At 40.8% G+C, this 27,994-nt stretch overlaps 2 protein-coding genes across 2 annotated transcripts in view; both read left to right on the forward strand.

The window, feature by feature from the left end:
* The window catches only part of LOC144638087 (uncharacterized), a 36,670-nt gene that overhangs the window by 2,113 nt on the left and 6,563 nt on the right, over positions 1-27,994 (forward strand). The window contains exons 2-17 of the mRNA XM_078497214.1: positions 609-996; positions 1,947-2,359; positions 2,906-3,055; positions 3,608-3,686; positions 4,051-4,880; positions 5,757-5,835; positions 6,322-6,818; positions 7,236-8,213; positions 9,041-9,157; positions 16,027-16,152; positions 18,330-18,720; positions 23,469-23,878; positions 24,507-25,391; positions 25,799-25,915; positions 26,516-26,650; positions 27,291-27,675. Of these exons, the coding sequence (XP_078353340.1) occupies positions 609-996; positions 1,947-2,359; positions 2,906-3,055; positions 3,608-3,686; positions 4,051-4,880; positions 5,757-5,835; positions 6,322-6,818; positions 7,236-8,213; positions 9,041-9,157; positions 16,027-16,152; positions 18,330-18,720; positions 23,469-23,878; positions 24,507-25,391; positions 25,799-25,915; positions 26,516-26,650; positions 27,291-27,675 (5,980 nt within the window). The remainder of the gene's footprint in view (positions 1-608; positions 997-1,946; positions 2,360-2,905; positions 3,056-3,607; positions 3,687-4,050; positions 4,881-5,756; positions 5,836-6,321; positions 6,819-7,235; positions 8,214-9,040; positions 9,158-16,026; positions 16,153-18,329; positions 18,721-23,468; positions 23,879-24,506; positions 25,392-25,798; positions 25,916-26,515; positions 26,651-27,290; positions 27,676-27,994) is intronic.
* LOC144638315 (uncharacterized) lies at positions 13,505-14,008 on the forward strand. The gene has a single exon (XM_078497546.1). It carries the CDS (start codon positions 13,505-13,507, stop codon positions 13,991-13,993), a length of 489 nt encoding a protein of 162 aa, XP_078353672.1. The 3' UTR covers positions 13,994-14,008.

Raw genomic sequence — 27,994 nt, forward strand, 5'->3', positions numbered from 1 at the left:
GAACCACTTTCAAGCCTGTTAAAACACTGGGCAGTATCTTTAAGAAACCAAAAGACCGCCCCGCCACAAATCAGATCAAGGGAATTGTGTACAAAGTCAAATGCAAAACATGTGATTTTGCCTATGTGGGAGAGAGCAAAAGATCATGGAATTCGCGCGGCGCAGAGCACAAGCCTGGCACAAGATCTAATATCGAAAGCGCAATAAGATTTCACGCGGAAACAACAGACCATGACATTCATCCGGATTATGTAGAAATTTTAGAAAGAAATGTCAACAATAGGCAACAACGCCTATTCGTAGAAGCGCTACATTCTATCCAGGACATTAACTGTGTGAATGAGCATGTGCATTTCCCACAAGTTTATTTAACATTGGAAACATCCCTAGGGACCGGCGGTGTATAAAATACTTATTATGCAAAAAAACTGAACCAATTTTAACTCTGATGAAGGTAACAGAGAGTTACCGAAAATTCAGTTTTATACATTTTTACCAACTTTTTTAAGATCAGATACAAACCAAATTTTTATTATGTCAAACACTGCATGATCGCCCTAATAACATAGCCATTTATTTATTTTTTTTCATTTTTTGTATTGTATCAGATAAAGATGGCTTCCTTCTGTTTGCCAATCGCCGAGATATACTCCGCATTCAGCTTGGTTCAACAACATACACAACTTTTATACCGCGCCAGATGGCAGCTGTAGCAATAGATTTCGACTATGATACGGGATTTATTTTCTGGACTGACGTCGCCAAGGGTAATATCCAGCGCGCGCCGGTCGATAACAGCAGAAATATCGAGGTGGTGGTGGAAGGTGTCCAGTCTCCTGAAGGACTCGCCGTTGATTGGATAAACAAGAAGTTATATTGGACAGACGCAGGTGCAGATGTTATTGAAGTGGCTGATTTTAATGGTGGCCATAGACTGGCTTTGATTACAACAGAACTTACAAACCCAAGAGCTATTGTCGTTCATCCAATAGCTGGGTAAGATTTCTGAGTACTATTTTGGAGTGTTAGTGGAGGGATGTTATTTCCTAGCTAAAACAGTACGTAGTAGTTGTAAGTTTAACATAAAAAATTGTTCGGTGTGTAGCCAGGCATGTTAAAAATTTGGTAAAAAGACGTTTCGGCCACTACTGTTGCCTTCTCCACCAAAGATAAAAATGCAAATGTTAAACGGCGTCCTGCTTAGAATATGCAACCGAAGTGTAATAAAATTAAATCAAACCTGCACTCGAAGGAACTTTAGTCTCTAGAGTATTCTTAATGACTCTAACAGAATTAAGAATTTTTAGAGTCATTAAGAATACTTTAGAGACTATTGTTGCACTCAGAAAGTTCCTTCGAGGTGTGATTTCATTTAATCACACTTCGGTTGCATATTCTAAACAGGACGCCGTTAAAAATAAGTATTTTTAATCTTTGCTGAAGAAGGCAACAGTAGTGGCCGAAACGTCCATAACCATATTTTTAGTCAGTGTCAACTTGTTAATTCTTTTACTAGATTTTTAAGTTTTACATCGCATGTTGTAATTTTGTTTGGAATGGGGTGTTTCTGAGAACATTAATTTAGGGTGGCAGTTACAGCAGGAATGTTCCGATGAAAACAAGAAAATGGTTGTCTGTCTGGTGGGTGGGCGGGTGTTCGGTCGGTCGGTTAAGTTTGCAAGCGCTCGGTCGGGCGCTCGATCAGGCGCTCGGACGGGCGCTCGGTCGGATGCTCAGTCGGATGCTCGGTCGGGTGCTCGGTCGAATGCTCGCTCTGTTTCCTCCTCTCGATCAGGCGCTCGGACGGGCACTCGGTCGGATGTTCAGTTGAGTGCTCTGCCGGGTGCTCGTTCGAGTTCTCGGTCGTGCGGTCGGTCGGTCGGTCGGCCATTACAATGGAGCAAGCCTTTAACGAACCTGATTGAACTTGTTTCTTCACCTTCCAGATATATGTTCTGGTCCGATTGGGGAAACGCAGCCAAAATTGAAAAATGTGCAATGAACGGAAACATTACTTCACGACAAGTTCTCGTCAACCGAGACATCGTGTGGCCAAACGGCCTGACTATAGACTATAATGAAGAACGGATTTGGTGGGTTGACGCTAGACTGGGTACTGTGGAGTCTACAGACCTGAACGGCCGGGATCGGAAGGTCACCTTGCGTAGCTGGGGTGTTCGAAACACTTTTGGTATCACAGTTTTTCAAGACTCGATCTACTTGACGAAGCGCAGTCGAGGACGGAGGGTCCTTAAGATCAAGAAGGATGGTAGCGGTGGAATTATTAGAATAGCGCGACGCTTGTACGGACCGAGAGGAATTGTGATATATCATGAAAAGAGGCAGCCTGGCGCGAGAGGTCAGTAATGAAACCGGGGGGAGAGTGGGTGATGGAGGAGGACTCTCGAAATGAGAGGGATGTTTTTTCGTACCCTTTAGGGGTTGGCAATCTTATCTTCATTCATTCTTTTCTTTGCTCCCTCGTTTGTTCGTTCATATGCTTGCATTGGTCAGTGGGACTGTCTGTCTGTCTGTTTCTCCGTTTGTCTTTCTGTCTGTCTGCATGTATTTTTCATCTTTTATGATATATGTCTGTCTGCTTTTTGTTGCTTTATTTGTTTTTTTGTTTTTTTTTGTTTAGGAATGCCTCCATATCGACATTTTCTCCATTTCATTCAGTGTTACAGTGGGAATACGAAAACCGTGAACACTTTAATCGTACTGTAGAAAAGAAAGTAGAGAAAGTTCTTGACAAATAATTCACAAAAAATATTAACCTTTGGCTCGATCACTGTTCATTTGTTTATAATTGCTGGAGTTTGAGTTAAGAATTGACGGTTTTCTGTTGAAATTTACATCTTCACGATAAATCAAAGTGTTTATCACTTGTGCTTTCTTTACACAGGAGTCCATCCATGTCGGCCCTCTGCAGATTCTACAGGCTGCAGTCACATCTGTTTATTAGCTCCAACAGATGTTCGTCCAGATGGTTTTTCTTGTCACTGCCCTCCAGGATTAGTCCTGCTTCAAGATCAAAAGACTTGCAATTCCACAGGTGATGGGTAACTAAGAAAATTTAGCGTTGTATAGGAGCCATGCGCCCGTGCGCACATTACATCAGAAAACATCAAACCATGAATATTGTGAATAACTGCAGCGCTCTGATTCGCACCGTGCTCATTATAAGAAATGAACTTGTTTGTCAGTGGCGGAGTCGCTAGTGCTTAACACCTTTGTTGTCAAAAGAAGGCGCCAATATGGAAATTGTGCAAGAAATGTCGGCCCCTCGGGTCTTATTGTTTTGCAAACTATCTCAGCTGAAGTAGCAAAACATCGCTGTCAATCAACAGAAACGTCATCCGAGCAAAATTCGTTCTCAGTCTCCAGACCCACTGTTCTGTCTTCGTAAGGGTACTTTACGCGGCAAAAAGTCCGATTTCTTTTTCTTCGACATTATTCTTTTCTTAGCTTTTCGAAAAGTAAAAATATTTTTTCTTCATAGGCACTTTAATACCTTTAATACCAGTTTAGCAGCTTGCCTTGATTTCCCAATTAGAGCCTTTGGCACTCAACTGACACATGAAATTTATTGGCTTGTTTTCCATAGATGCATTTGTTTGCAAAGAAGGAATTTGTCTTCATGGAGGCACGTGTGTCGAGATTGCAAACACACTGCCCTCGTGCAGGTAAGCTCAGGTGCCTAAAAACGCTCGTGATTATAGAAAATTTAGCACAACAGCAGCAAATACACGTATGACCTAAACCAATCATATTTTCACTAGCACAGCTGTATATATTGACATAGACGGCGGTATACCATGCGTGCATCATTGCCGATCTTAATCACAGCGTACCCTGGGAACCAGTGCCTGATTCTGTGAGCGGCGGTCCATGTAACGGTTCTGAAATGCACAACAAGCAATTTCGTTTTGGTTTACCTGCGCGCCATTTAAATCACCTTAAATGGCAATTTTGAATTTTCTCCTCTACTTGATTATACTATATTGAATCCACAGAAGGCGAACACTTATTATGTTGTTTTCCTTTTAGCTGTCCCCCGAATTACAAAGGGACAAGATGTGAAATAACCATCCCAACCCTCACACCAGTAGATGGAGATGTTTCCACCACGATTTCACCAACAACGAAAAACAACACTTGTGAACCACTCACTATTCCTCTCTGCCAGGGTATTGGGTACAATAGCACGATGTTTCCAAACATCTTGAATCACAAAACGCAAAAAGAGGCTGCGTTTGTAGTTCGCCAGTTTTCCTCATTGGTAAAAGTGGGTTGCTCGGACGATTTAGCGTTTTTTCTTTGTTCCGTGTACGCTCCAGTCTGCACGGTTTTACAGACTCCAGTTCCGCCTTGCCGCTCTCTTTGTTACAGTGCTAGACGCGGCTGTGAAGACTTGATAAGCCTTTTCCGCTTCAGACGTACATGGCCAGACAGTTTAAACTGCGATAGATTTCCAGAAATTGGTGAAAAGATATGCGTTGGCGGTAACAGAACAATCGAAACTACTGGACAACCGAAGACCTGTGAACCACTCACTATTCCTCTCTGCCAGGGTCTTGGATACAATACCACGATATTTCCAAACATCTTGCATCATTATACGCAGGAAACGGCTGCGCTTGAAGTTCATCAGTTTTTCCCATTGGTGAAAGTGTGCTCGGACGATTTAGCGTTTTTTCTTTGTTCCGTGTACGCTCCAGTCTGCACGGTTTTACAGACTCCAGTTCCGCCTTGCCGCTCTCTTTGTAACAGGGCTAGAGGCGGCTGTGAAGACTTGATGAGACGTTTCGGCTTCACATGGCCAGAGAAATTAAACTGCGATAGATTTCCAGAAATTGGTGAAGAGCTCTGCGTTCCAGGTAACAAAACAATCGAAACCACTCAACAACCGCCAACAACTAAGAATGATTAGGGTGGTAATTGCTTTGTTAACAGAATCATTGCGGCTTTAAAGGATGTTTTTCTTGAACTGTTCGGTGTGCAAATTGAAACTAAGCAAATAACCGAAAATTCACAATCATTAAAGCTGACTTACAAAGGCCCTTCTTTCAAACCCTGTAAACAATTTTAAATTGCATGAATTGCTTAAGATGTGTGAGACATGTTTGACTCCTGACACCAAACATCGTTTAGGGAAGGGAGAGGGACAACATTGTATCGTTACTATCATCGAGAAAAGGCACAGAATTCCAAACGTTTTGGTCAGGGTTGGATCATCCAGTCATGAATATACATGTTTGTAAATGGCTGTAGCGAGATGATTCGCTGGATCCACTGAAAAATTGAAACTCTTAACCAAGAGTCAAGTTAATGGTGGATCCAGAGGCACTCAAAGGAGGGGAGGGAGCAAAACAAATTTGGGGCCCTTTTTCGTTAGATAAAGGGGTTGGGCGGAGTAAAGGTGGCCCTCTTTTTCCCCACTAAGGGGAGGGGCGAAAAATGTCCGCCCGTCGGACCTCGCTAAAAGGAGAGGAGGTGACCTCGAGTCCCTGTCCTAGATAGGCCACTGCAAACAATGCTTCAATCTCCTCAAGGAAATGTAATCGATGAAGGAAGATACCACTGACGAATATTCCCAACTGCTTTGTTAATACCTTTAAGATGTTTATATGAAAAACAGGTAATATATAAAAGCTTGCCTTGATTTTCAAAATTTGAATAAGAGCCTCGGGCACTAAACTGATACATTATGACAACAAGAAGTAAGTATGAAATCTTATTGTTTTTTTCCACAGATGCGTTTGTTTGCAAAGAAGACACATGTCTTAATGGAGGCACGTGTGTCGAGATAGCCAACACATTTCCATCGTGCAGGTAAGTTCAGGCCTCATACACACAAGTTATTTTTTTTCGTCACGCAGTCTTTCCCCCACTAAGATTGCGTGACAAACTAAAGCAAGTTCCGCTTAGGAGACCAGGTAAGCTCAGATGCATTAAGAAAGCTCGTGGAGCTCGGGATTGTAAAACATTTAGGAACAGTCGCAAAAACATGTTTGACCTTAATCAATAACGTACTTACTAGCATGACTGACTCACACGTCGGTGTACCATGCGTGTATCATTGCTGAGCTTAATCACAGCGTACTTTGGGAACAAGTGCTCAGTTAATTCTGTAAACGGCGGTCCATGGAACCGTTCTAAAATGTGCAATAGGTTATGTCTGTTGGTTTTGTATTATATGTGGTTCTATTAGTATAATTTATATGAACTTAATTGACCGTCTTGGTTGTTCTCCTCTACTTGATTATACTATATCGAATCCACAGAAGGCGAACACTAATTATTTTGTTTTCCTTTTAGCTGTCCCCCGGATTACAAAGGGACAAGATGTGAAATAACCATCCCAACCCTGCCACCAGTAGATGGAGATGTTTCCACCACGATTTCACCAACAACGAAAAACAACACTTGTGAAGCACTCACTATTCCTCTCTGCCAGGGTCTTGAATACAATACCACGATATTTCCAAACATCTTGAATCACAAAACGCAAAAAGAGGCTGCGCTTGAAGTTCACCAGTTTTCCCCATTGGTGAAAGTGGGTTGCTCGGACGATTTAGCGTTTTTTCTTTGTTCCGTGTACGCTCCGGTCTGCACGGCTTTAGAGACTCCAGCTCCGCCTTGCCGCTCTCTTTGTAACAGTGCTAAACACGGCTGTGAAGACTTGATGAAACGTTTCGGCTACACATGGCCAAGCAGTTTTAACTGCGATAGATTTCCAGAAATTGGCGAAGAGCTCTGCGTTGGAGGTAACAGAACAAGCGAAGCCACTCGACAACCGCCAACAACTAAGAATGGTAAGGCCAAAACTTTATTTCTTTGTAAACAATATAGTTCAATAAAGGATGTTTTCGGGAATGTAAAAAATATCTTGGTGGTGCTAAGTTTGAAGGAGTGAAGACAGTTCCAGCAAATAACTTCATTGTGGCAATTTTGAAATTATATAATGTTTTAAGGATTGACAACATTCAGTTTATACATTCTTGCGTTCGTTCTTCTTAAAACTTTTATCCGTTTACATCTAAATTCCTTCTTTCTTTCATCTATTCATCCATCTATATGTCATCTATCCATCCATGCAATCATCCATTAATCCGTTCGTCCTGTCTGTTGGTCGTTCGTTCGTTCGTTCGTTCGTTTATAAATAGTAGAATAAAGCAAATAAAAAGGTTTGATTTTAAGGAAGCTTGCTAACATCTGGTGTCTTTTTAAAGCTGATAAACCGTGTAACACGTCATCAAAATTTCGATGCAGAGAGAGCCGGGAATGTTTACCAAGAGCCTGGATTTGTGATGGTGATTATGATTGTGCAGACAAATCAGATGAACAAGGCTGTAACAGCACTCAGTTATGCAGCGCCAGTGAGTTTAAGTGTCGTGACAGCAAAAAGTGCATCCTTAAGGCCTTTGTTTGTGACGGCGACAGTGACTGTCTGGACAATTCAGATGAAGAAAACTGCAACAGCACTTGCAGCGCCAACCACTTTCAATGCCATGACAAAAGCGAGTGCATTCTGAAGTACTTTGTTTGTGACGGCGACAACGATTGTCCGGACAAGTCAGACGAGGCTAACTGCACTACACCTCAGTGTGAAAGCGATTACTTTAAGTGTGAAGACTCGGGAAAATGTATTTCTAGAAGATGGGTGTGTGATGACGAAAACGATTGCACCGATGGGTCAGACGAGGTTAATTGTACCACGGCTGAGTGTGGAAGCGATCATTTTAAATGTAAATCGGGTGCGAATGTTTGCATTCCAGTCCGTTGGATATGCGATGGCCAAGACGACTGTGGAGATAATTCTGATGAATTCAATTGTACTTCACCCAAGTGTAAAACCAGCGAGTTCCTTTGCAACCAGTCGAACACCTGTGTCCCTGCCAAATGGAAGTGTGATGGTGATCAAGACTGTCCTGACAATTCGGACGAAGCTGACTGCCCTGATGTGCTGAAATGTAGCAACAATGAATTTCAGTGTGAGGACGGTTCCTGTGTACATGTCAGCTGGCGTTGTGATGGCGATGTGGACTGCAAAGACGAGTCAGATGAATTAAATTGCAGCACACCGAACCCCAGTCCTTTCCAGTGCAACAGCTGGGAGTTCCAGTGCGGTACGGGCGAGTGTGTAACGAAAACCAAAAAATGCGATGGCAAGGCGGATTGTCGAGATAAATCAGACGAAAAAATATGCGGTGAGTTTTTTTTGTATGATGACTTGTCGAAATAATAATCAAGTGTGGGAACGGGAATTAATACGAAGTTGAGTAAGCGCTTGCCTCCCACCAATATGCCTGAATCGTTTCCGGCCAGAAATTACTTGTGTCGAGATTCTGTTAATTCTCGTGCGATATAGCTTTTCACTGGATTAACTGGTTATCCTCTTTTCTCAAAAAGCAACAGTGCTAAGATTCAATTTGATCTGCGATCCGAGAGCCACAGGTTTGTCAGTCGCGATAACGTTATGTGTCATCTTCGGTAATCAAAGTTGCCTTGCGAGCTCTTGGATTGGCTAAAAAAGATTCGTGCAAAAAAACATGCTCTGACCAATAAGCTTAAAGGTACTGTGCTGTCGGCCAATCAGATTCAAAATAAATGTGGCACACGTGACACATTGAATACAATGTTATGAGTTTTTCTTTTAAAGAAAGGAGTGAAAGGCTGTAGGAACAAAGCAAGAACCAACAAAGAAACTCTTTCCTGCCAGCCCACGCGTGATCATATTGGGACCAAACAGTTTTACAGTTATTAAGAAAGAAATCAAAACTGCAAATTGTTAAAGTTTGGAGTGGTTTTGCAATTTGCAAATCTTATAGCCAATTACAATCGCAGTCAGCAATAACGTATGGCTTTCAAGCATCCTCCCTTCTAAAGAATCAGCATTTCTAAATTCAGTTTGATCGGGTTAAACTTGTGTTGCTCTTTTCATAACGTTTATTATAAATCATCTAGAATTGAACACACAAATAAGTATCTATGACTAACATTTTGAGACATGTAATTGACTTGGTTTATTTTTTAGATGACGGACCTTGTGGAGCGAATCAGTACGTCTGTAAAAGTGGAAAATGTATAGACTTGAACGCGAGGTGTGATGGAAAAGATGATTGCTTTGATGATTCCGATGAGCAAAACTGCGGTAAGTTGGATTACTTTAGTGTTCTCTTTAATTCAAACATGCCCCTTGTTTCGGAGACGAGCTGGCCCAATGGTTTTTAAATAACACGTTGGACTCTGGATCGAGCGGCCAGGGTTCAATCTTTGGCTGGGTCATTGTGTAATGTTCTCTGTGCGTCTCTCCACCAAGAGGCGTAAATGGCTTGTTCACCAGAAAACTTTTAGGGAAACCGGACAAAATCGGGGGAGGCGTTAGACTAGCATTCTACCCAGAGGGAGTAGAAAAACTCCCTTGGGTTCCCGAGCTCGGGAAGAAAGCTCCTAGTTTCTCCCTGCTTCAAAATCTGAGATAAACTCCCACGTCGGCGGGGGAGGGGGGGGGCTTTTTACAGGAGAATAATCTGAATTGTGGGTATTAGAACACACAGAGATCCCCCCTGAAAATACTTCTAAGGAACCACCTCCAAGATAAATTACACTGATATTCCTTATGGTCCTAACTTCACGTAGCTTGAAGCTAAGTGCATTTCACTATAATCCTCTGGATATCTTTTCAGTACTGATTTTTAATTTTAAGCCAGCCTGCGTATTAAAAGAAGGAATAGAAAGCGTTTTCTGTTAAGAAGCAACTTCCTTTGAGCATGAATAGTGAAAAACCTACATTCATAAAATACTCTGCATCTGATAAGCTGGACAGATTCATTTTTAAAACCGGATTTTCCAATTCATGACAAAGAAGAGTTCTTCTTCTAGTTCTTTAGAAGAGTTATCGAGGGGTGGCTTTGCGTCATAAGAAAGAACGTTTCACTGCGCCTATTTAGTACAGTGTACCATTTTACGACCGGATTTGTTGCATTCTTGGGAAAGAGAAAATCATCGTTGATAACAAGAGAAATCGACCCGATTCGTACATACAATAGAGTGTTTTCGCATGACGTCGCGGCGGCCATATTAGCGTTCCAAAACAAAGAAACGGCGGCCATGTTGGTGTACCAAGCCAATCTTGTAGGATTTGAAGTCCTTTCTTATCTAAACGCTTTTTTTTGTTCCAATACATTTGCATCGATGCTCGTCACGTGAGTAAAAACGCTCCATTGCACATCCAGTTGTGACGATTTCCTGAAAGAAACCGCGCCCTATCAGTCACGTACGTACCAAGCTGTGACAAGTGAAGCGTAAACTGGTATGTAAAGCTAAGGAGCCAAGCCGGTTACGATGTATTATTAAAGTCTTGTTTGGCATGCAATGTGCAGAATTACCTTTCGATCGAATAAATACTCAAAATAATAATTTAATTAATCAGAAAAAAGCCAAAGAGGTGCTAATAAACCATAATGGAACAAGAATGGTTAATATTGGGGAAGATTGAGATGGATTATGAATGAAGAACTTGACGGGACTTTGTCACGGATTTAAACATTGTTTTTGAATAGCCAATATATAGATTTGTGTCGTAGGAAACCTGACAATTATGGGCCATTTGTGTTAGCGATTGTTATATTAGAGCACTGAAACCGTTTACAATCGTCTTTGGCTGCGGATGGATAGGATGAAAATGGATGACAACTTGAAAACCTGAGGCTAAACTTTTCAAGTTGTTTTCGCGCGTCTTCACTTACAAAATAGTTTAGAGCAAGAATCCGCGAAATGCCAGTGACGTAGCTTCTTTAAAAAATGAAATGTTCGCTATACAGACCTATAACGTCATTCCATCCAAATATATCTGTCGATGGATTTTCGTTCAAACTTTGCCAATTTGTTGTTCATCTAAAGGGAACTTTATAATTGAAATAAAAAAGTGGGGTCCACGTATTCTTTTAGGAGCAGGAAAATCTTGAATATACCGTTTACTTCACGTTTCGTGGGAGCAGAAAAAATAGGGAGAAAGCAAAGCGCGAAATATAGCTATAGATGTGCCAAATCGACTTTAAGGAACAATTTGATACATGCTTTTCAATCGGCACTGATTCAACTTGTTCCTAGCATGCAGTGATCTCGAGGTCACAATTATATTAGCACGAGTACTGGCTAAGTTCACATCATTCCGTTGATTATTTATTTTTCTTCAATAGATATTTGTTTATATTCATTTCATGGAAGGGAGGTGATCGCTAGACTCAGAAAAAAAGAAAAAAATGATAGGCCCCGGTATTCGTGTACGAGAAAACGACGATTTCTCTCTCTCGCGAAACAAGCCGCAAAAAAGCCGCCATTTCCTTAATATGCTAGCGGCCACGCAGGCTATTAATATGCGCGCGCTAATTACGCGCAGTGCAATGCCGAGGAATGACTTGTTAAAATTGCTTTCTATTCAAATGAAGCGCTTTAGCAACTTTTGGTTTCAGTCATCTTTGTTGATAGAAAATTTTAGTTCAAGTTCCGGGGGGATTCAAAATACTGAACCATTTAAGCAGGGAACACCCATTATGACGCTATTAGAGCTTACACAGAACACTCAAGTTGCAAATGAGGTTGATGAAAGGAAACTAGAACGGAAGCTTAGTTTTTGTTTACGTTTTGCTGTTTGCGGTTAAAGGTGTAGAAAAGATTCAATTAGCACCAGCAATTTCCCTGAAAGTAATTTCGTTTTAATTATTAAAGATGTTGCCCAATACAGGAAGACATAGGGTTTTAAAAAAACCTATACGAAGCTATAGCAGGGGACGTAAAAGAACCCACACACTTATCGTAAAGAGTAGGGCATGGAGTTCCCGGTGTTGTGGTCTGGTCTTTGCATGCGCTTTGTGCTGTATACTGTGAAATGCTCGCTTTTATTAGCATTACTTGCTAGAGGCCTAATACCCTTCATAATACCGAGGGTAAATATAGTTTCAGGTTTAGAAACATGGTGTGAAATTTAAAACTTGAACCTAAATCGTGCACGTTTTCTCATTTGTAATCCGTCTTAATCTCCTTCAACCCTGTTCCGTTTTGGTTTAATATGTTATGACCAATTTGGAGTTTTCCTACTTTAGTAAACTATTACCTTGATGTTTTGACTGATTTAAGGAACGAAACGAAAAAGATAGTCTGACAACTTATGTGTGCTAGTATTGTTGGTTTTACAAAGATTATAAGACGTAATCCATCAGGAAATCGAGCAATATTAATTTTAGTTGGACAAAAATTGAGTACCAGAATAATTTAATCATATTGCGGTATTCTCTACCCCTTTAAAAAACTAAAGATGTAAGTAATTATCCGTGATAACACCAACAACAATTTTATATCAGAGCCTGAGAAAACGAATTTCAAAGTTCACAAGAACCATGTAAGCTGTAGGTAAATCTCACGTGTAGCTTTTATTAAGCGATTCAGTGGAATTCATTGCAACTTCGCAATTTGTTCATTCGATGTTTCTTAAATGATTTCTTTTGATAGGATATTTTAAAAAAATAGAACAGAAGTTTGCAATAAGATGTAAATAATTTTGATACGTAATTTAGTTCAATTAATACTCGAAGTCCTGGCGGATTTTTATTCCCTCTTAATCCTTTGAAGACGCCAAGCTTGAGCCGTAACTCTTAACAATGCCGATAAGAAACTTAAAAAAATATCCCGTCAAACTTGAATTAAAAAACTGCTTTAGGACAAGTAAAAAAAATGTTTTTCGTCCCCGCCCGCTTCATTTTGGGGGGGGGCGGGGGGCCGCTTCTCGTCTTTTAATATTTGTTATTAGGAGAGTTGGAACGAACAAAAAACCAACAGGCGTTACTCCTCAATTAAGTACAAAGAACATTTTGTAAGACATGGCTTTTGTCTGCGTTTTATAATACGAAATCAGGACAACATCTTGTTTTAAAGCCTCGGCACGCTAGGTCCGTACTAGAGAGGTCAGGATTTAGTTGACTTCTGGAGAATTTGCAATTGACGATGGAGGAAAAAACAAAAACCAAAAAAAAAGCCGCCACCGCTTTCTTTTTTATAGAAATCCTAGCGAGAAACATTTTTTCTTTTACTTGGCCTTACAAACCTTTTTTCCTTACTATTACGTTGCACGTGAGGGTAACCACAATTAAACTATTCAACAGTTAGTATCCATTCAAGATTACCTATACGTCACGCTGATCGGAAATCCGCCATTTTAGGATGATAAGTGTTTACTTCTGTGAGAAAACTGTTTCGTCAAACAGGCTGGGCGTCCTAGCTGTTATTCAATAACCAAGCCCAATGTGTATCGAGTGCACATTTCCTATCCTAGACCCAACTGAAGGGAAGTTAACCGTTATGACAGCGTGTGATTCTATTTTTAGACTATTTTTGGAGTTCTGTATGCTATATAACTGAGCAGGCTGACTTCTTGCAGCAACACTAAACAGAAAAACTTCTATTTTTATTAAGCAGTTGTCGAAGAAACGATTTTTCAAAAATGCAAGCCGGATTGAGTTATTTCAACAAAAATGCTCCAACTATCGTCGTTCGAAGTCTTTTCGAAAAATACGACACGAATGGAAACGGTAAACTTGAAGAACAAGAAATGCAAATTTTATTAGAAGAAGATTTAGGCCTCGAACGTGAACAAGCGTGGCTTTATTTTCTGTTGGTGGACAAGAATGGAGACCACGACATTTCCTTTGAAGAATTCAACGACTGGCTTCGCAGCGAGGAACATTTCGAAGTTTTAAACGACAAAGAAAAGTTTGAAAGCCTGGCCAAAGCATTCGACTATTTCAAGAGTTTTGACACAGATGATAGCGATACGCTTGACCGAGAACAGTTTGAACGGATGATGAAGTTCTTCGGTCATGAAACTGTCGACATGGATAAAGCTTTCGCGAAAATGGACAAAGACGAAAATGGAAAAGTGTCCTTCTGGGAGTTCATGGTGTGGCTTCAGTGGATACCAGTTTTGAACTAGCTGTTGAAACAGAGTGACGATAAGATAAGGAGCTGTTAATTAAATGACTGTTTAATACGCTGCCGGGGGCGTGATGATATGACAACGAACTCTGCCCCTGTGAATTAAATTTGTGACACGAATAAGATTAGAAGATATAGTGTTACCAACTTTGTTTTAGCTTGAAGCCTGAATTTCTATTCATCGTCCGGAAAGCTGCTATTAAGTTTGAAAAAGGAAAACAAATCTGATCGGACACTGAACAGCTTATAACAGTGCGAACGGTATGACTTTTAAGTAAAGTTTGAGCTTCGCACTTTACGTTGTGAAAACTATTTATTCTATTTTATTTATAAGATCTTTTTAAATTTGGACTACTTATTAATACTAAAAGATGTACATTAGACCTGGATTGCTCTAAGTTTACATTCATTGTACGTATTTTTTTTACCTTTTAACTACAAGCGTTATAAATTATTTATTTTTATTTTTATTGATGTAAAAATGGTTACCTATGGTTAACGTTAACGTTGCTGACGCAAACTCGAAAATATTACAAAATTAAGAACTGCTTTTTATTGTATTGTTCAATTTGATGTTTTTTAACATCACCTAACCACCGCTTTAAAAGCACATTTACAAAAGTGGATGCTATGTTTATGTATACGAATTTATCGATTTAATATTATCGCGAATTTCTCGTGACTTTCTGACCATATTAGTGTCGATTTCTCCCTTTGGCTACAGAAAGCGGTAAGATAAGTTGGCCATGAACGGGAAAGACAACGTTGGTTGGGAAATCGATAGCAGCTGTTAACCCATATAATAACATCAAACAATAACACTTTAAGTGTAACAATATCTAAATATGATATTCCTGACCGGGCCACTTTTAAAATGAAGTGTGATTGTGTTTCCGCTCGCGGGCACTTCCACCGGTATGACGTCACCTTTGGGGGGGGGACCCTCTGCTCTTGTGTAATTGTTTTGTGATACGGAAGAAAAGACAAATAGAAAAGTAGTAGTTTGTAGTATTGAGCCAATCTTCTCCTGAAAAGTTAACTGAGTTAGAGTCCACTAGTGAACCTGGTGACCTTAAGAGGGTTGATCCGTGTGCATTACGTACCGGGGAGGTTCTTTTTCTGCCGCTTTTCATGCGTTTTTGAAAATGTCTCGTTTGCTTTTTAAGCAATGCAAAAACCCTACGCTCGTCCCAGAAATCTATGTTTTGGGGTGATCTATTTTTGGGAGGAGATAGTTTTTCTTAAAGGATTAGTAAAACTTAGAGAAATAAGAAAAAAATCGAGATTTAAGGTGATTTTAAAATTAGAATATGAAGTTAAAAATTGATGGACGGACACCAGACAGTCCCCTGACAACCTGGAGTGCTCTTGCGTTGGGGGTCAACTGTCTGTTGGTGTTCCAAAAAATATTTTTCTCCCTTTTCTTCCTTTTATAAATTACTATAAATTTCATGTTACTGATCGTTGCCATTTCAAATGTTACTACACTGAAGAAGACCGTAAGGTCGAAAGGCCTATGTAGTTCAATAAAATCATAGCTGTATGGCGATACACAATTTGTTCTTTTAAGTATATTTGAATAGTAAAGTAGTCTTACAGGCAAGGTTTTCGACGCCGGCAAAAAACCGGCAATAAAATTTTAAGAAAAAGTGACAAAGGATGTAAAAGATTTTCGTAATAACTGAGAGAAATGACGCCAGAAAATGTCCAAAACTATGCAGTGACGTTATTTCTATGGTCTACAAAAGTGTAAACCAAAGAAAAATGTGGTCGATTTGTTAAAAGGAATCTGATATATTTTTTGCTGATTTCAAGAAGCAGAGAAACAAACACCTAGTTTCATCTCTACTTCTGCTCTCTCGGACTACGTAATTTTATTTTGGAGGTAGAAACACCTTTTGTTGTTGTTATGTTGTTGTTGTTGTTGTTGTTGTTGTTGTTGTTGTATAAAGAGTGGCGTGGCTCCAGTTCCAAGTGAACTTAAACATGAGTACTGAATGAATTCCCGACCTAATAATTTTTGTTTTTTAGACGATGAAAGATGCCAAATCCATGGAGGCTGCAGTCAAGGTTGTTCATTTAACGAAGGTGTTTACACATGTAAATGCGGTGAAGGATACGAGTTAACATCAGACAACAAAACATGTCGCGCATTAGGTAAGAAGTGAGTCTAAGGGCCTGATTACATGAGCCGGGCTGGCCCGGTTAGCCGGGCTGGCTCGGTTTGCCGAGATGACTTTCAGCCCGGTATTACATGAGCCCGGTTAGCCGGGCTGGCCCGGTTTGCCGAGATGACTTTCAGCCTGGTTCTAGCATGAATGATCAGAGCACGAATGATCTTAATCACCTTTTTTCGACAATTTGGTGGTTAATTTTTTGCACTTATGCAGCTGGATGGGTTACGTTACCTCTACATCCTATTTAGAAGAAGTAGCATTGATTTGTTTCGTCGGATATTGTGCTCGGAAGAGAAATTTAATGCTGGCCCGCTTAGCCGGGCTGGCCCGGTTAACGCGATTACATGGAAAATTTTCAGCCCGGCTAGCCGAGATCCCGGCATCGCGATACCGAGATCTCGGCTATCCGGGCTGGCCCGGTTGTCATGTAATCGCGAAGTTGATTTTTGTTGCGTTTAACAGACGTGCCGAGATCTCGGCAAACCGAGCCAGCCCGGCTAGCCGGGCCAGCCCGGCTCATGTAATCAGGCCCTAATAACGACCAAATTAAGGGCCTCTTCACATGAGCCCGGTTTACGAGCTGTCTCAGTTACCAGGACGGATTTTGACCTCTGTTCATATGGAAACTTTTAGCCTGGTTGACGGGGATAAAATTCAAGAAACGAAGGCAAAATGACGACACATAAAGTTGCATCTTTCGCGACTATCGTAGCTTTATTGACTCATGTAACTTTATTAATAAAGCTAATTCGCATATTTCTGAAGTGGAAATAGATACAAGGCAAAATTAAACCATTTGGACCGCTCAATTACGAAAGAGAAGGTATTTTCTCAAAAAAAGTTGCGTCCCGGCGACCGGGCTGGAGCGTTCATATGGGAAAATATTCTTCCCGGTTGTCGAGATCTCGGTTGCAGAAACCGAGATATCGGTAACCGGGCTGGCCCACCTTCTCATATGAACACATCCAAAATTTCACAAGAAAATAGGAGTGAGCCGAGATCTCGGGATCATATGAAGAGGCCCTTAAGGGCCTCTTCATATGACAACTTCTATCGACAACCGGGAAGAATATTTTCTATCTTCTATCGACAACCGGGAAGAATATTTTCCCATATGAACGCTCCAGCCCGGTCGCCGGGACGCAACTTTTTTTGAGAAAATAGCTTCCCTTTCGTAATTGGGCGGTCCAAATGGTTTAATTTTGCCTTGTATCTATTTCCACTTCAGAAATATGCGAATTAGCTTAATTAATAAAGTTACATGGGTCAATAAAGCTACGATAGTCGCGAAAGATGCAACTTTATGTGTCGCCATTTTGCCTTCGTTTCTTGAATTTTATCCCCGTCAACCGGGCTAAAATTTTCCATATGAACAAAGGTCAAAATCCGTCCTGGTAACTGAGACAGCTCGTAAACCGGGCTCATGTGAAGAGGCCCTAAGTTGAATTTTCACGAGTGATCCATATCTTATTTCTCCTTACAATATCAATACTTTGTCAAGCAGAAAGGTGATGAGAAGATTAAAAACAATCATCACATCAAAACTAGTGGGTTTTGTCTTTATCAGCTCCGCCAAATTCTCAGTACTACATAATTAAAAAAAAAATGATGGGGTTTGATGTTTCGTTTTTTGAAGCGTCCAGTAAAAGAAAGATCCTTTCCTTATAATAACACATATACCCAAATTCAAATTAATTAAAAGCTAGCCACAATCGTTCCTCTCGCTTGTTGGATTTGAGATAGTTCTAGCCTATCTACCATCTCATATCCAACTGAAATATTCCCGGAATTGAAAAAGAAAAGTTTTCGGCTATCTTGTTTATTAAGGAAAAATTGCACATTCTTCAGGTAGCCTGTGTACAGCCGCCCCCTTCCCCCGACAAAAACCCTTTCCCACTTAGGGGAGGGGGGCGGCTGTAGACAGAAATGGCGGTACTTTACATGTATATCAAATAAGTACATGGCAACCAGACTCTTTAAAAAAAATTATTTGAGACTACGTATTCAAAAAGTCAACCGGAATTCGTTTGATTGATTAGAGGGGAGGAAAAACAATCAGAAAGCTGAATAAACATGCACTTATTAACGGCATTGTCTCAATAGCGAATTGTCGCAGTAGACGTTTCCTAATAACTCCTCTGACTTGCTTCTCCTTAGGCGATGAAGGTTTTATTCTATTTTCAACCCGTTTCGACATACGCCGTCTTCGATTTAATACATCACTTATGGAACTAATAATCTCTGGTCAAAAAGACGCTGTTGGTTTGGATTTCGACGTTGACGCAGGAAACATCTACTGGAGTGACGCACTTAGCGAGACCATTCAGCGGGCACCCGTAAAAAACAGCTCTCATGTTGAAGTGATTCTCAAGGATAATCTCGATACGCCCGATGACATAGCAGTGGATTGGATCAACAAGAAGTTATATTGGACTGACGCAGGCACGAAAAAGATTGAAGTGGCTGATTTGGATGGCGGAAATCGGCTGATCCTCGTGGAGTCAGGACTTGTGCAACCCAGGGCTATAGCAGTACATCCTTTTCTCGGGTAATTACTAGTTTGTAAATACTAGTTTGTCCTCTGGTTTAGTTTATATGCAGTCAGTGCCACGTCTATGCGGCTACGACGCAGTTTTGGGTTCCACTTATCGGGTCGGCAAACATTCCAGAAATAGCAGTGCTTCTTTGGAAAAAAAATCTTACAAGGCAGAGGCGGCGGAGCGTTTTGATACGTAGGGGGAGAGGACGCATACCCCTACTCATGTTTCCCAAAATGTCTTCTGCGTCCGGTTATGGCGGGCCATCGCGGTCAAAAGTAGATATCATGATATCACTGTTTGATATCATGATATCTGTGAGATATCATAACATCTGGATATCTTGAGAACATGATATCATGATATCACGCAAGTTATCATTTCGTCATGATATCTCTACGATAAGATCTCGCTTTTGCAAATTAATCGCTAAACCATTTTGCAAATCGCTAAACCATTTCGCAAAATGTCACGTTGGTTTTGTTTTTTTAGATGTCTGACTTTTGATATCACTTGACGGGTTGTCATTTGTGGCTGTTCCCGGTTTATGACATAAACCTTGGATATAGACCATTCGATTCTCGAGTAGACCCCAGCTACCAGTTTACAATCCTCAACACTATGGCTTACAAAAAAAACCTTGTGCTTTTCATATTGGTTTAGACTTCGATGTTAAGTTCATCCAACTCTGGAGCTCCTTATAAGTTTCATGGGAGAGTACAGCCCAGTAGTCTACAAAAAATGATAAACAACTTTGTGGAATATAAATGACGAGCGGTAGAAAATCGTTCGAGTTCAGCTCACAACGCTCCTGTTCTCGATCCAGTTCATTAAGTTCCACGGCTGGACGACAAAGATACAAAACAACTTTTGACCAACTCTCCTCTGTTGAAAAAATAATATAAAAACGCAGAATTGAAGATTCTATTGCCTCCATGTGAGGGTAGACACGGTAGGGGACAGGATATTTACCGCCGTCCGCGCCGGAGATTGCGTGACAGAGGCATATGTTTCGACGAAAGTAGATGGAAATCCCTTTTACCGAGTGCCCTAAAAAAAGTAGCCTGCGAAAACAGCCGCCTCTCACGCTCCGATCCGCTTGTTGCGTTCGGCGTGAGAGGCGGCTGTTTTCGCAGGCTATAAAAAAAGGAAAACACTGAAAAACTGTCGACTCTGTTATTAAAGTTGTAAGTTCTGTAACTATTAGTCGGGCTACTTCGTTTTCCAAACCAAGGACTCTTTTCAATCAAAGGTCTCTGTGAGACTACGACTATTTTGCTATGGTTTATCTGTTGGCAGTCAATTGTGGAATGGAGTAGTTCTTTTTAAAGGGTGAATTAGGCTTTTCACTTTGTTTAGGAGTGCAAGTGTTGAAATATGTAAATTTGTGTTGTCCTGGATATTCTGGTTAGTTTATTATGAGGACTGTAGGAACGGTGGAACGGCGGAACGGTGGAACGGTACGGTTGATGGGAGGAACATTGTAAAATGCGCATTGACGTATTTTCTTAAAAGGCAGTATGTGTGAATTTTGTAAAACGCAGAAGTGTGAAACATTTTAAAAAGTGGCAACAACAGCTACCAAAACAAAGAACCATTTCAATTAAAAATACGCCAATTTAAGGTAAAGAAGGCGTCGAATAATGATTATTTGGGGGGGGGGGGGGTTAGGGTGAAGTGGGGCATAGGTTCGAGATAAAGAAACGCATAAAGCCGAAGTAAGTTAAGAAAGCTGTTAAAAGGGAAATGAAAGTTCCTGAAGTTAATAAGTTTGTACTGAGAAATTTCTAATGGAATCAGAAGAACAAGGGGTTTCTATTAAGGTAATTTATCCAAGTCAAACCCTGCTCAAGGTGAGCTGTTGTGAGATGAGCTACGTGTTCTCTTATACCACATGGAAAGTAGTTGTTGTCATCTTATCGCCAAAGTTAAGGTTTGTTGGGCGGGTTTAGTAATTGGATGGGGTACCAATAGGAAACTCCTTGTTGTTAAATTTTGTTGTTGAGTTTTTGAAATCCTTTTTGTCCTTCAAAGTGTTATTGTGTTTAACAAATTAACTGACAAAAAAGTAACAAGCCAAAAAAGAAAGCTCAAAAAATGAAAAAATTTTAACCCCTTCTTATAACATAAAAATACACAAAAGACCATGATGCATGTTTTATTTAATAACTCAAAACTTATATTTACAGCAGTTAAAGTTTCAATATCACATTAACGAGCAAAACATTTCGTTTTTAAGAGTAACACATCGGCTTATGTAAAAGTTATCAAGTTTCCAAAAAAAAAATTCAATCACTTTACAAATTTGGAACTACAACAATACTGTCAATACATTTTCCTTTTTCTAAGATGAAAACTAACCTGAAAACCTGAGAAAAATCGACCGAATTTCAAATTAACTACCAATAAATTGTACTGCGTAAACACAAGGATTGCATCTCAAAAACCATCAGGCAAAGTATTAAAACTTTACATTTCCAAATAAATCATTAAAGACACATAATTTATGATACAAGCGAGGTTTTCAATCTAAAAAAAAAGGTGATCCAAAGAGCATTTTGTACCATTTGGAATTTTATCTATTCATACGCAGAAGAACCCAACGAAACCGCTCCACAAAATTTCCGCTCTGCAACCTGAACTTGAGCTGGCTGGCAAATTTAGGAATGAGACTGTTCGCTTGCTGGGACGGTTTTCCTTGGAGAAAACTTGCTGGGATTTTACAAAATATCGATGGTACCTGGGGAAAATGAACCAAAACCTTCTGCTGGCTAAAACAGAAGAAAACGACGCGCGGATTTATAAACGAGAATTTAATAACTGACTAACTTGTATTTGTAAACAATAAAAAGTAATTGTTGACTTTATTTCTATTGTTTCCGTCGGTTATTCTGCTGTCACTAAAGAGGCAAAACAGGTCTCTTTCTTTTCTGTATGTAATACGAGCATGTGAACGATTTTGAGTCAGTTGAACAGCGCGCTCTGCCCAAAGCTAATGTGTGGCTATCTATAACCAGCGTTTTATGGAATAACTACGTATTCTTGGCTTGCACTCACGTGACTTCTGGATTACGTGTGACTTCCGTCCGCCATGATGGTGTTCCAAATACCAATATGGCGGACGGATGCCAGTCACAAACACAAGTGTTCAGTCGAGTTTTTTCCAGTTTCGCGTCCTCAAAATGCCTATATGCCTGATCGTGGGTTGTTCTAGAAAAACTGGTCGAGATAAGAGAATACGATTGTATCGATCACAACTGACTTGTGACGAATCAGGGCCAGAAGTTGAAGAGCTCAGCATTGAGCGAAGGTGAATTAAAACAGTCCCTTGAGAAATTAAAAAAGTCCCTTGAGAGTAGACAAGAATGTTCCAAATTTTGCCCACATCACTCCTAATCTCCTACTTTTGCTTGTAAACAAGCAAAATAGTCGAAAAAAGCTGTACTCTCCCATGAAACTGAGAGGGAGCTCCAGGGCTGAATGAACTTAACATCAAATTCTAAACCAAAATTAAAAGCACACGGTGTGTTGTGGGTTGTGAACTGGTAGCTGGGGTCTACTCAAGTCTATAGATCTCTATGCAAAGAAGGGTCTATACAAGGTTTATGTCATAAACCGGGAACAGCCACAAATGACAACCCGTCAAGTGATATCAAAAGTCAGACATCTAAAAAAACAAAACCAACGTGACATTTTGCAAAATGGTTTTGCGATTAATTTGCAAAAGCGAGATCTTATCGTAGAGATATCATGACGAAATTATAACTTGCATGATATCATGACATCATGTTCTCAAGATATCCAGATGTTATGATATCTCACAGATATCATGATATCAAGCAGTGATATCATGATATCTACTTTTGACCGCGATGGCCCGCCATATCCGGTGTGTCCGTAATCGATTTGTGACAATGCATAACTAGGCAGTTCAGACGATCCTGCTTCATGGTGCTTTTTGATTATCTTTTAGTCGTCGGAGGGCAGAATATGTCAAATATAATCCTAACAGCTTGCGGACCTCTCTTAGAAGCGTTTATGGGAGAGGAACTTTGTTGAAAGTCCTACACCATATTATTTTGCCAAGCACTATCCTGATGAAACGATCGTGAAAAGATCACGAGACTAAATATCTTGATAAACCAATTTTTATATGCAGCGCTCACGAAAATTTCGGCACTGAAATGTGGGGGGAAGGGGGTGAGCTGAGCCCCTCAAAATTTTTGTTTGGCGGAGGGGGGGGGGGGGGCTACCGCCCCCTGCCCCGATACTCCGCCGCCTATGCAAGGGTAAACCCACTACAATAAAACCATTAAGAGTCCTGAATCTTTTGTAGAACTGGATCAGTAAAACATCTTGTATTCACATCTGTTTGTTTATTTATCTAATTTCTGTCTAAAACTGATCATTGTGTCATTACGAGATACTTTGTATGGATTTGTACGCCAGGATAGAAAACTTCATCCTGCGAAAAATCTTTACCCTCCCTCCACCTGTCGATATGTTGTGGTTTATACTTAGACCTTTTTTTAATAGCCAGGATAGGTTTCATATATTTATAGCTTTTTACTGTAATTGCTACTGAAAATCCATGTTGTCGGAGTGACAAATAAAGTTTATTGTTTATTTATTATTATTGCTCAGATTGGCTTATGATGTTATTTGCATTTGCATGCTTGGCTAGCTGTGTTAACTTTCAGTTCTATTCATATTGTAGTTGTATGACATTAAAAGAAAACTCATCTTTTATATTTTTCAGCTATATGTTCTGGACTAGGACTGACTGGGGTTACGACCCAAAAATCGAGAAGTGCGGAATGAACGGGGACGCCAAATCACGCCAAGTTATTGTAAGCAAGCACGTTGGCTGGCTCAACGGATTGACCATAGACTACACTTTGAACAGAATCTGGTGGACTAATGCAAAGCAAGACACCATTGAATCAGCAGATTTCAACGGAAATCATCGCAGAATTATTTTAAAAAGTGGGCCTCTAAAACACCCGTTTGGAATTTCTGTCTTTTTGGATAGCATTTACTGGACTGACTGGCAAGCAGATAAACTCTTCAGGGCCAATAAGTTCACTGGTGATGAAGCAGTGGAATTGGCCTACAATCTGATAAGCGCCATGGATGTCGTTGTGTTTCATCGACAAAGGCAACCAACAGGTAAGTTTACATTGGTGAAATCTCATTAATTTAGCTTTGCTAGGCTCTCAAATCAGTTTTCCTGCGCTTTGCGTTACGTCACGTGGCTCAGTCAAACCTCCTTGTGCGACTACCTCTCGTAAAGCCTCGCCTAAACGATCAAACATTTTCATCGACATCCTGTTTGTCGCACACAACATGGGGTGGCCAAACGAGCAAAAATTGTTTGATCAAACATCGAAAGAAGCGAGCCCACCTAACGCTTTGTGCGAATTACCGCAGAAACGTCACATGATTCAGTTTCTGATTGGTTGCTTTTTCCCGCTTAGGCTTGCTTTGTTTGCAGAGGTGGCTAAACGATCAAGCATTTGCTCGTGAAGCAAAATGATATCTGAAAATGTTTGATCTAGCAATGTTGAGAGAGGCGGCTAAACGGTCAAACATGCTCTTCCAACATGATGTTGGACGAAAATGTTTGATCGTTTAGCCGGGGCCCAGCTAAGTTTGATGGACCTATTTTCATAACTCTCATAACCCGTCTACGGCTCGTGTATAACTACTGTAAGATGAAGTCAGATTTTTATCACTTTTGTTGATTTTAAGGGATAGCTGCTGACATGGTGTCCTGCATGTCTTTTGCCATTTACAGGAAAGAATCCGTGTAATGTCACATCAGAGTCTGGAGGCTGCAGTCACATCTGTTTATTAGCTCCTGTTGATCTTTACCCACAAGGCTTTTCGTGTCACTTCCCACCAAATAATTCAAAAGAACATCACAATGGCACTCAATTAAGCTGTCGCTACAATCAGTTTCAATGCCGTGAAACTGGAAAGTGCATTCTGAAAAACCTGGTTTGTGATGGTAATAGTGATTGTGCGGACAGATCAGATGAAGAAAACTGTACTACAACTCACACCTGTAATGCCAGTCAATTTCAATGCCGTGAACATGGAAAATGCATTCCTAAACACTCGGTATGTGATGGTGATATGGATTGTACGGACAATTCAGATGAGGAAAGCTGTAATACAACTCAGTCCTGTGACTCCAATCTCTTCCAATGCCGTGTAACTAGAAAATGCATTCCTAAAACCTGGGTTTGTGACGGTGATAATGATTGTACGGACAATTCAGATGAAGTAAACTGTAACAACACTCAATCCTGTAGGGCCAATGAGTTTCGTTGCGAGGACGGTTCCTGTATAATTGCAAGCTGGCGTTGTGATGGCGACCCGGACTGCAGAGACAAATCAGATGAGCTGAATTGCAGCACAGCAAGCCCAAGTCCTTCCCAATGTAGCGGCAATGAATTCCAGTGTAAAGACGAATCTTGTGTACTTGCAAGCTGGCGTTGTGATGGCGACCCGGACTGCAGAGACAAGTCAGATGAGCTGAATTGCAGCACACCAAGCCCCAGTCCTTCTCAGTGTAACAACAACGAGTTTCAGTGTGATACAGGCGAGTGTGTGGAGAAAGTCAAAAGATGCGACGGCAAACATGATTGTCGAGACGAGTCAGACGAAAAAGACTGCGGTGAGTTTTGATACTAAATCGCACTACAACCCACTGCACACTTCTATCCCGCACTTTTATCTGTTGTATTACAACAGAACCAACAGTTTTACATTTATGAATCTTAAATCTCAATGCAGCAAATCAATTTATAAAAATAATCTGTACTTCCTCAAGTCTGGAATGGTTTTCATATCTCTCAGCCAACCATGTTCATTGAAATAACATAAGATTGGGATTCCTCTCTACTCAAAAACCAACATTTCCAAATTTCAATTCTAATCTGAATTAGTTTCCTCAAAGTTCCTCACCCATCAGCTATTTTATTACTCTTTTCATACCGTTATAAATCATCTAGCATTGAACACACAAATGAGTATCCACGACTACTATTTTGAGACATGTAATTGACTTGGTTTATTTTTTAGGTGACGGACCTTGTGAAGCGAATCAGTACGTCTGTAAAAGTGGAAAATGTATAGACTTGAACGCGAGGTGTGATGGAAAAGATGATTGCTTTGATGATTCCGATGAGCAAAACTGCGGTACGTTGTAATATGTTTGTTTTCACCGTTGTGTAAGACACAATTGGGCAAGACACTTTACTCTCATGGTGCCTCTCTTCACCCTGGTGTATAAATGGGTACCAGCGAATTTAATGCTGGGGATAACCCTGCGATGGACTAGCATCCCATCCAGGGAGGAGTAGAAATACACCTAGCCGCTTAATGCTACTAAGACCTTGATGAGTACCGGCCCTGATGGGCAACTAGGCTCATATACAGACTTCACCTTACTGCCTATATCAAGGTATTCCTTTGTTTGGTAGTGTGGTTAGCCCGTTAGAATCAGATCGATCGGTCCTGCTTCGGGTTCTTGCTGGGATCATTTTGTTGTGTTTTTGGAAAAGTGTACCGGCGAACTGTTACGCCAGCCCTGCAATGTGCTAAAAGATGGGCCGGGTAAGGGGGGGGGGGGGTGGTGGTGAATCGGGCATTAGACAATCATCCCACTACAAAGGAGTAGCAGGACTCCTAGCTGCCTCAGGATACAGAACCGGGACAAGCTCTGGCTTCTGTCCCTTTCTTTTAGGTATATGCGACATACAAACTGCGCATTGGCTAATAATCATTTTATTATTGTAGACGATGAAAGATGTCAAATCCATGGAGGCTGCAGTCAAGGTTGTTCAGTTGTCGAAGGTGAACAACGTCTTTATTTTTGTACATGTGGTGAAGGATACGAGTTAACATCAGACAATAAAACATGTCGCGCATTAGGTAAGAAGTGCAATTTAAGTTGAATCCTTAAAAATGATCATTAGCTAATTTCCCCTTACATTATCAATACATTGTCAAGAAGACAGGCGATGAGAATAAAGAAATTCATCAACTACTGCCTCGTCCCCAGGCGTCCTCCTACTTTGTCGTGCACGGTTCGCGTGGCGTTCTGGGACTGACGTGCACGGGTCGCTTGGCGTTTCAATCGCCACGCTCCTTGTTTTCCCGCCTTACCGCCTCAACATCTGGCCGATCGGCGCGGCGCCTGGGGACGAGGCAGCATCAACTAGTAGATATTGTCGTGAGTTTCCACCAAACTCTTAGAATCCATTCTGGAATGATCTTTTTTCAGTAGAAGAGAGTATTTGTTTTAGTGGTTCATTGATATTCATTTTGACCCATTTACTCAAAGTAATCAATCCGCACAAATTTATTCCCTGTATTAAAATCATAAAACACGCAAGACTGCTTTGAAATGCAAAAAAAAAAAAACGTTTTGGTCATTGCCCCTCTTAAGAAAGACTATTAATCCCTATTATTAAATGTTGCTGTTAGAGTTAGATTCAGCAAAATTCCAAAAATTACAAAAGCGCAAATAAAGGCTAAAAACTAATAATCACTCGGTCTTTCTCCTTTTCAGGCGATGAGGGATCCATTTTAATCGCAAACCGTGGCGACATACGCCGCTTTCATACATCCGTTGTGGAGCTAGTAATCTCTGATCAGAAATCCGCTGTTGGATTGGATGTTGACTTCGACGCTGGAAACATTTACTGGAGTGACGTGGTTAGTAATACCATTCAACGGGCACCCGTGCAAAACGGTTCACACATTGAAGTGATTATCAAGGAAAATCTCGACACGCCCGATGACATAGCAGTGGATTGGATCAACAAGAAGTTATATTGGACTGACGCAGGCACGAAAAAGATTGAAGTGGCTGATTTGGATGGCGGAAATCGGCTGGTCCTCGTACAGAAAGGACTTGTGGAACCCAGGGCTATAGCAGTACATCCTTTTCTTGGGTAATTATCCTGTTTGCTCATTTACCAGATTTACGGTGTATTATGAGTAAAAAGTCTGCTTGTAGATTTGATGTTTTACTCCGTCTATTGTGAAGCCTAGAAAACTGGCGGTTTGAAGCCTGGGGAGGAGCGTCAACCGCGAAACACATAGAGCGTGAGCTACTATACGCGTGCGTCTCGTGCGCCGCGCTTGCTCTCACTCTCCGCGTTTGTATCGCGCTTCGCGCTAAACTGCTCGTATTGTAGGCAACGTGTTGCACAGTAGAATCCCATTCATCTGACCACCAACAGGTGACAAACGTCTGTTCGTGTCAAAGGA

Source organism: Oculina patagonica, chromosome 14 (genome assembly GCF_052425735.1).
Source record: "Oculina patagonica isolate OP01 chromosome 14, crgOcupat, whole genome shotgun sequence".
In the NCBI taxonomy this organism is placed as follows: Eukaryota; Metazoa; Cnidaria; class Anthozoa; order Scleractinia; family Oculinidae; genus Oculina; species Oculina patagonica.

Excerpts from the sequence above, each read along its gene's own strand:
- LOC144638315 (XM_078497546.1), top strand. The coding sequence starts at position 13,505 with ATGCAAGCCGGATTGAGTTATTTCAACAAAAATGCTCCAACTATCGTC.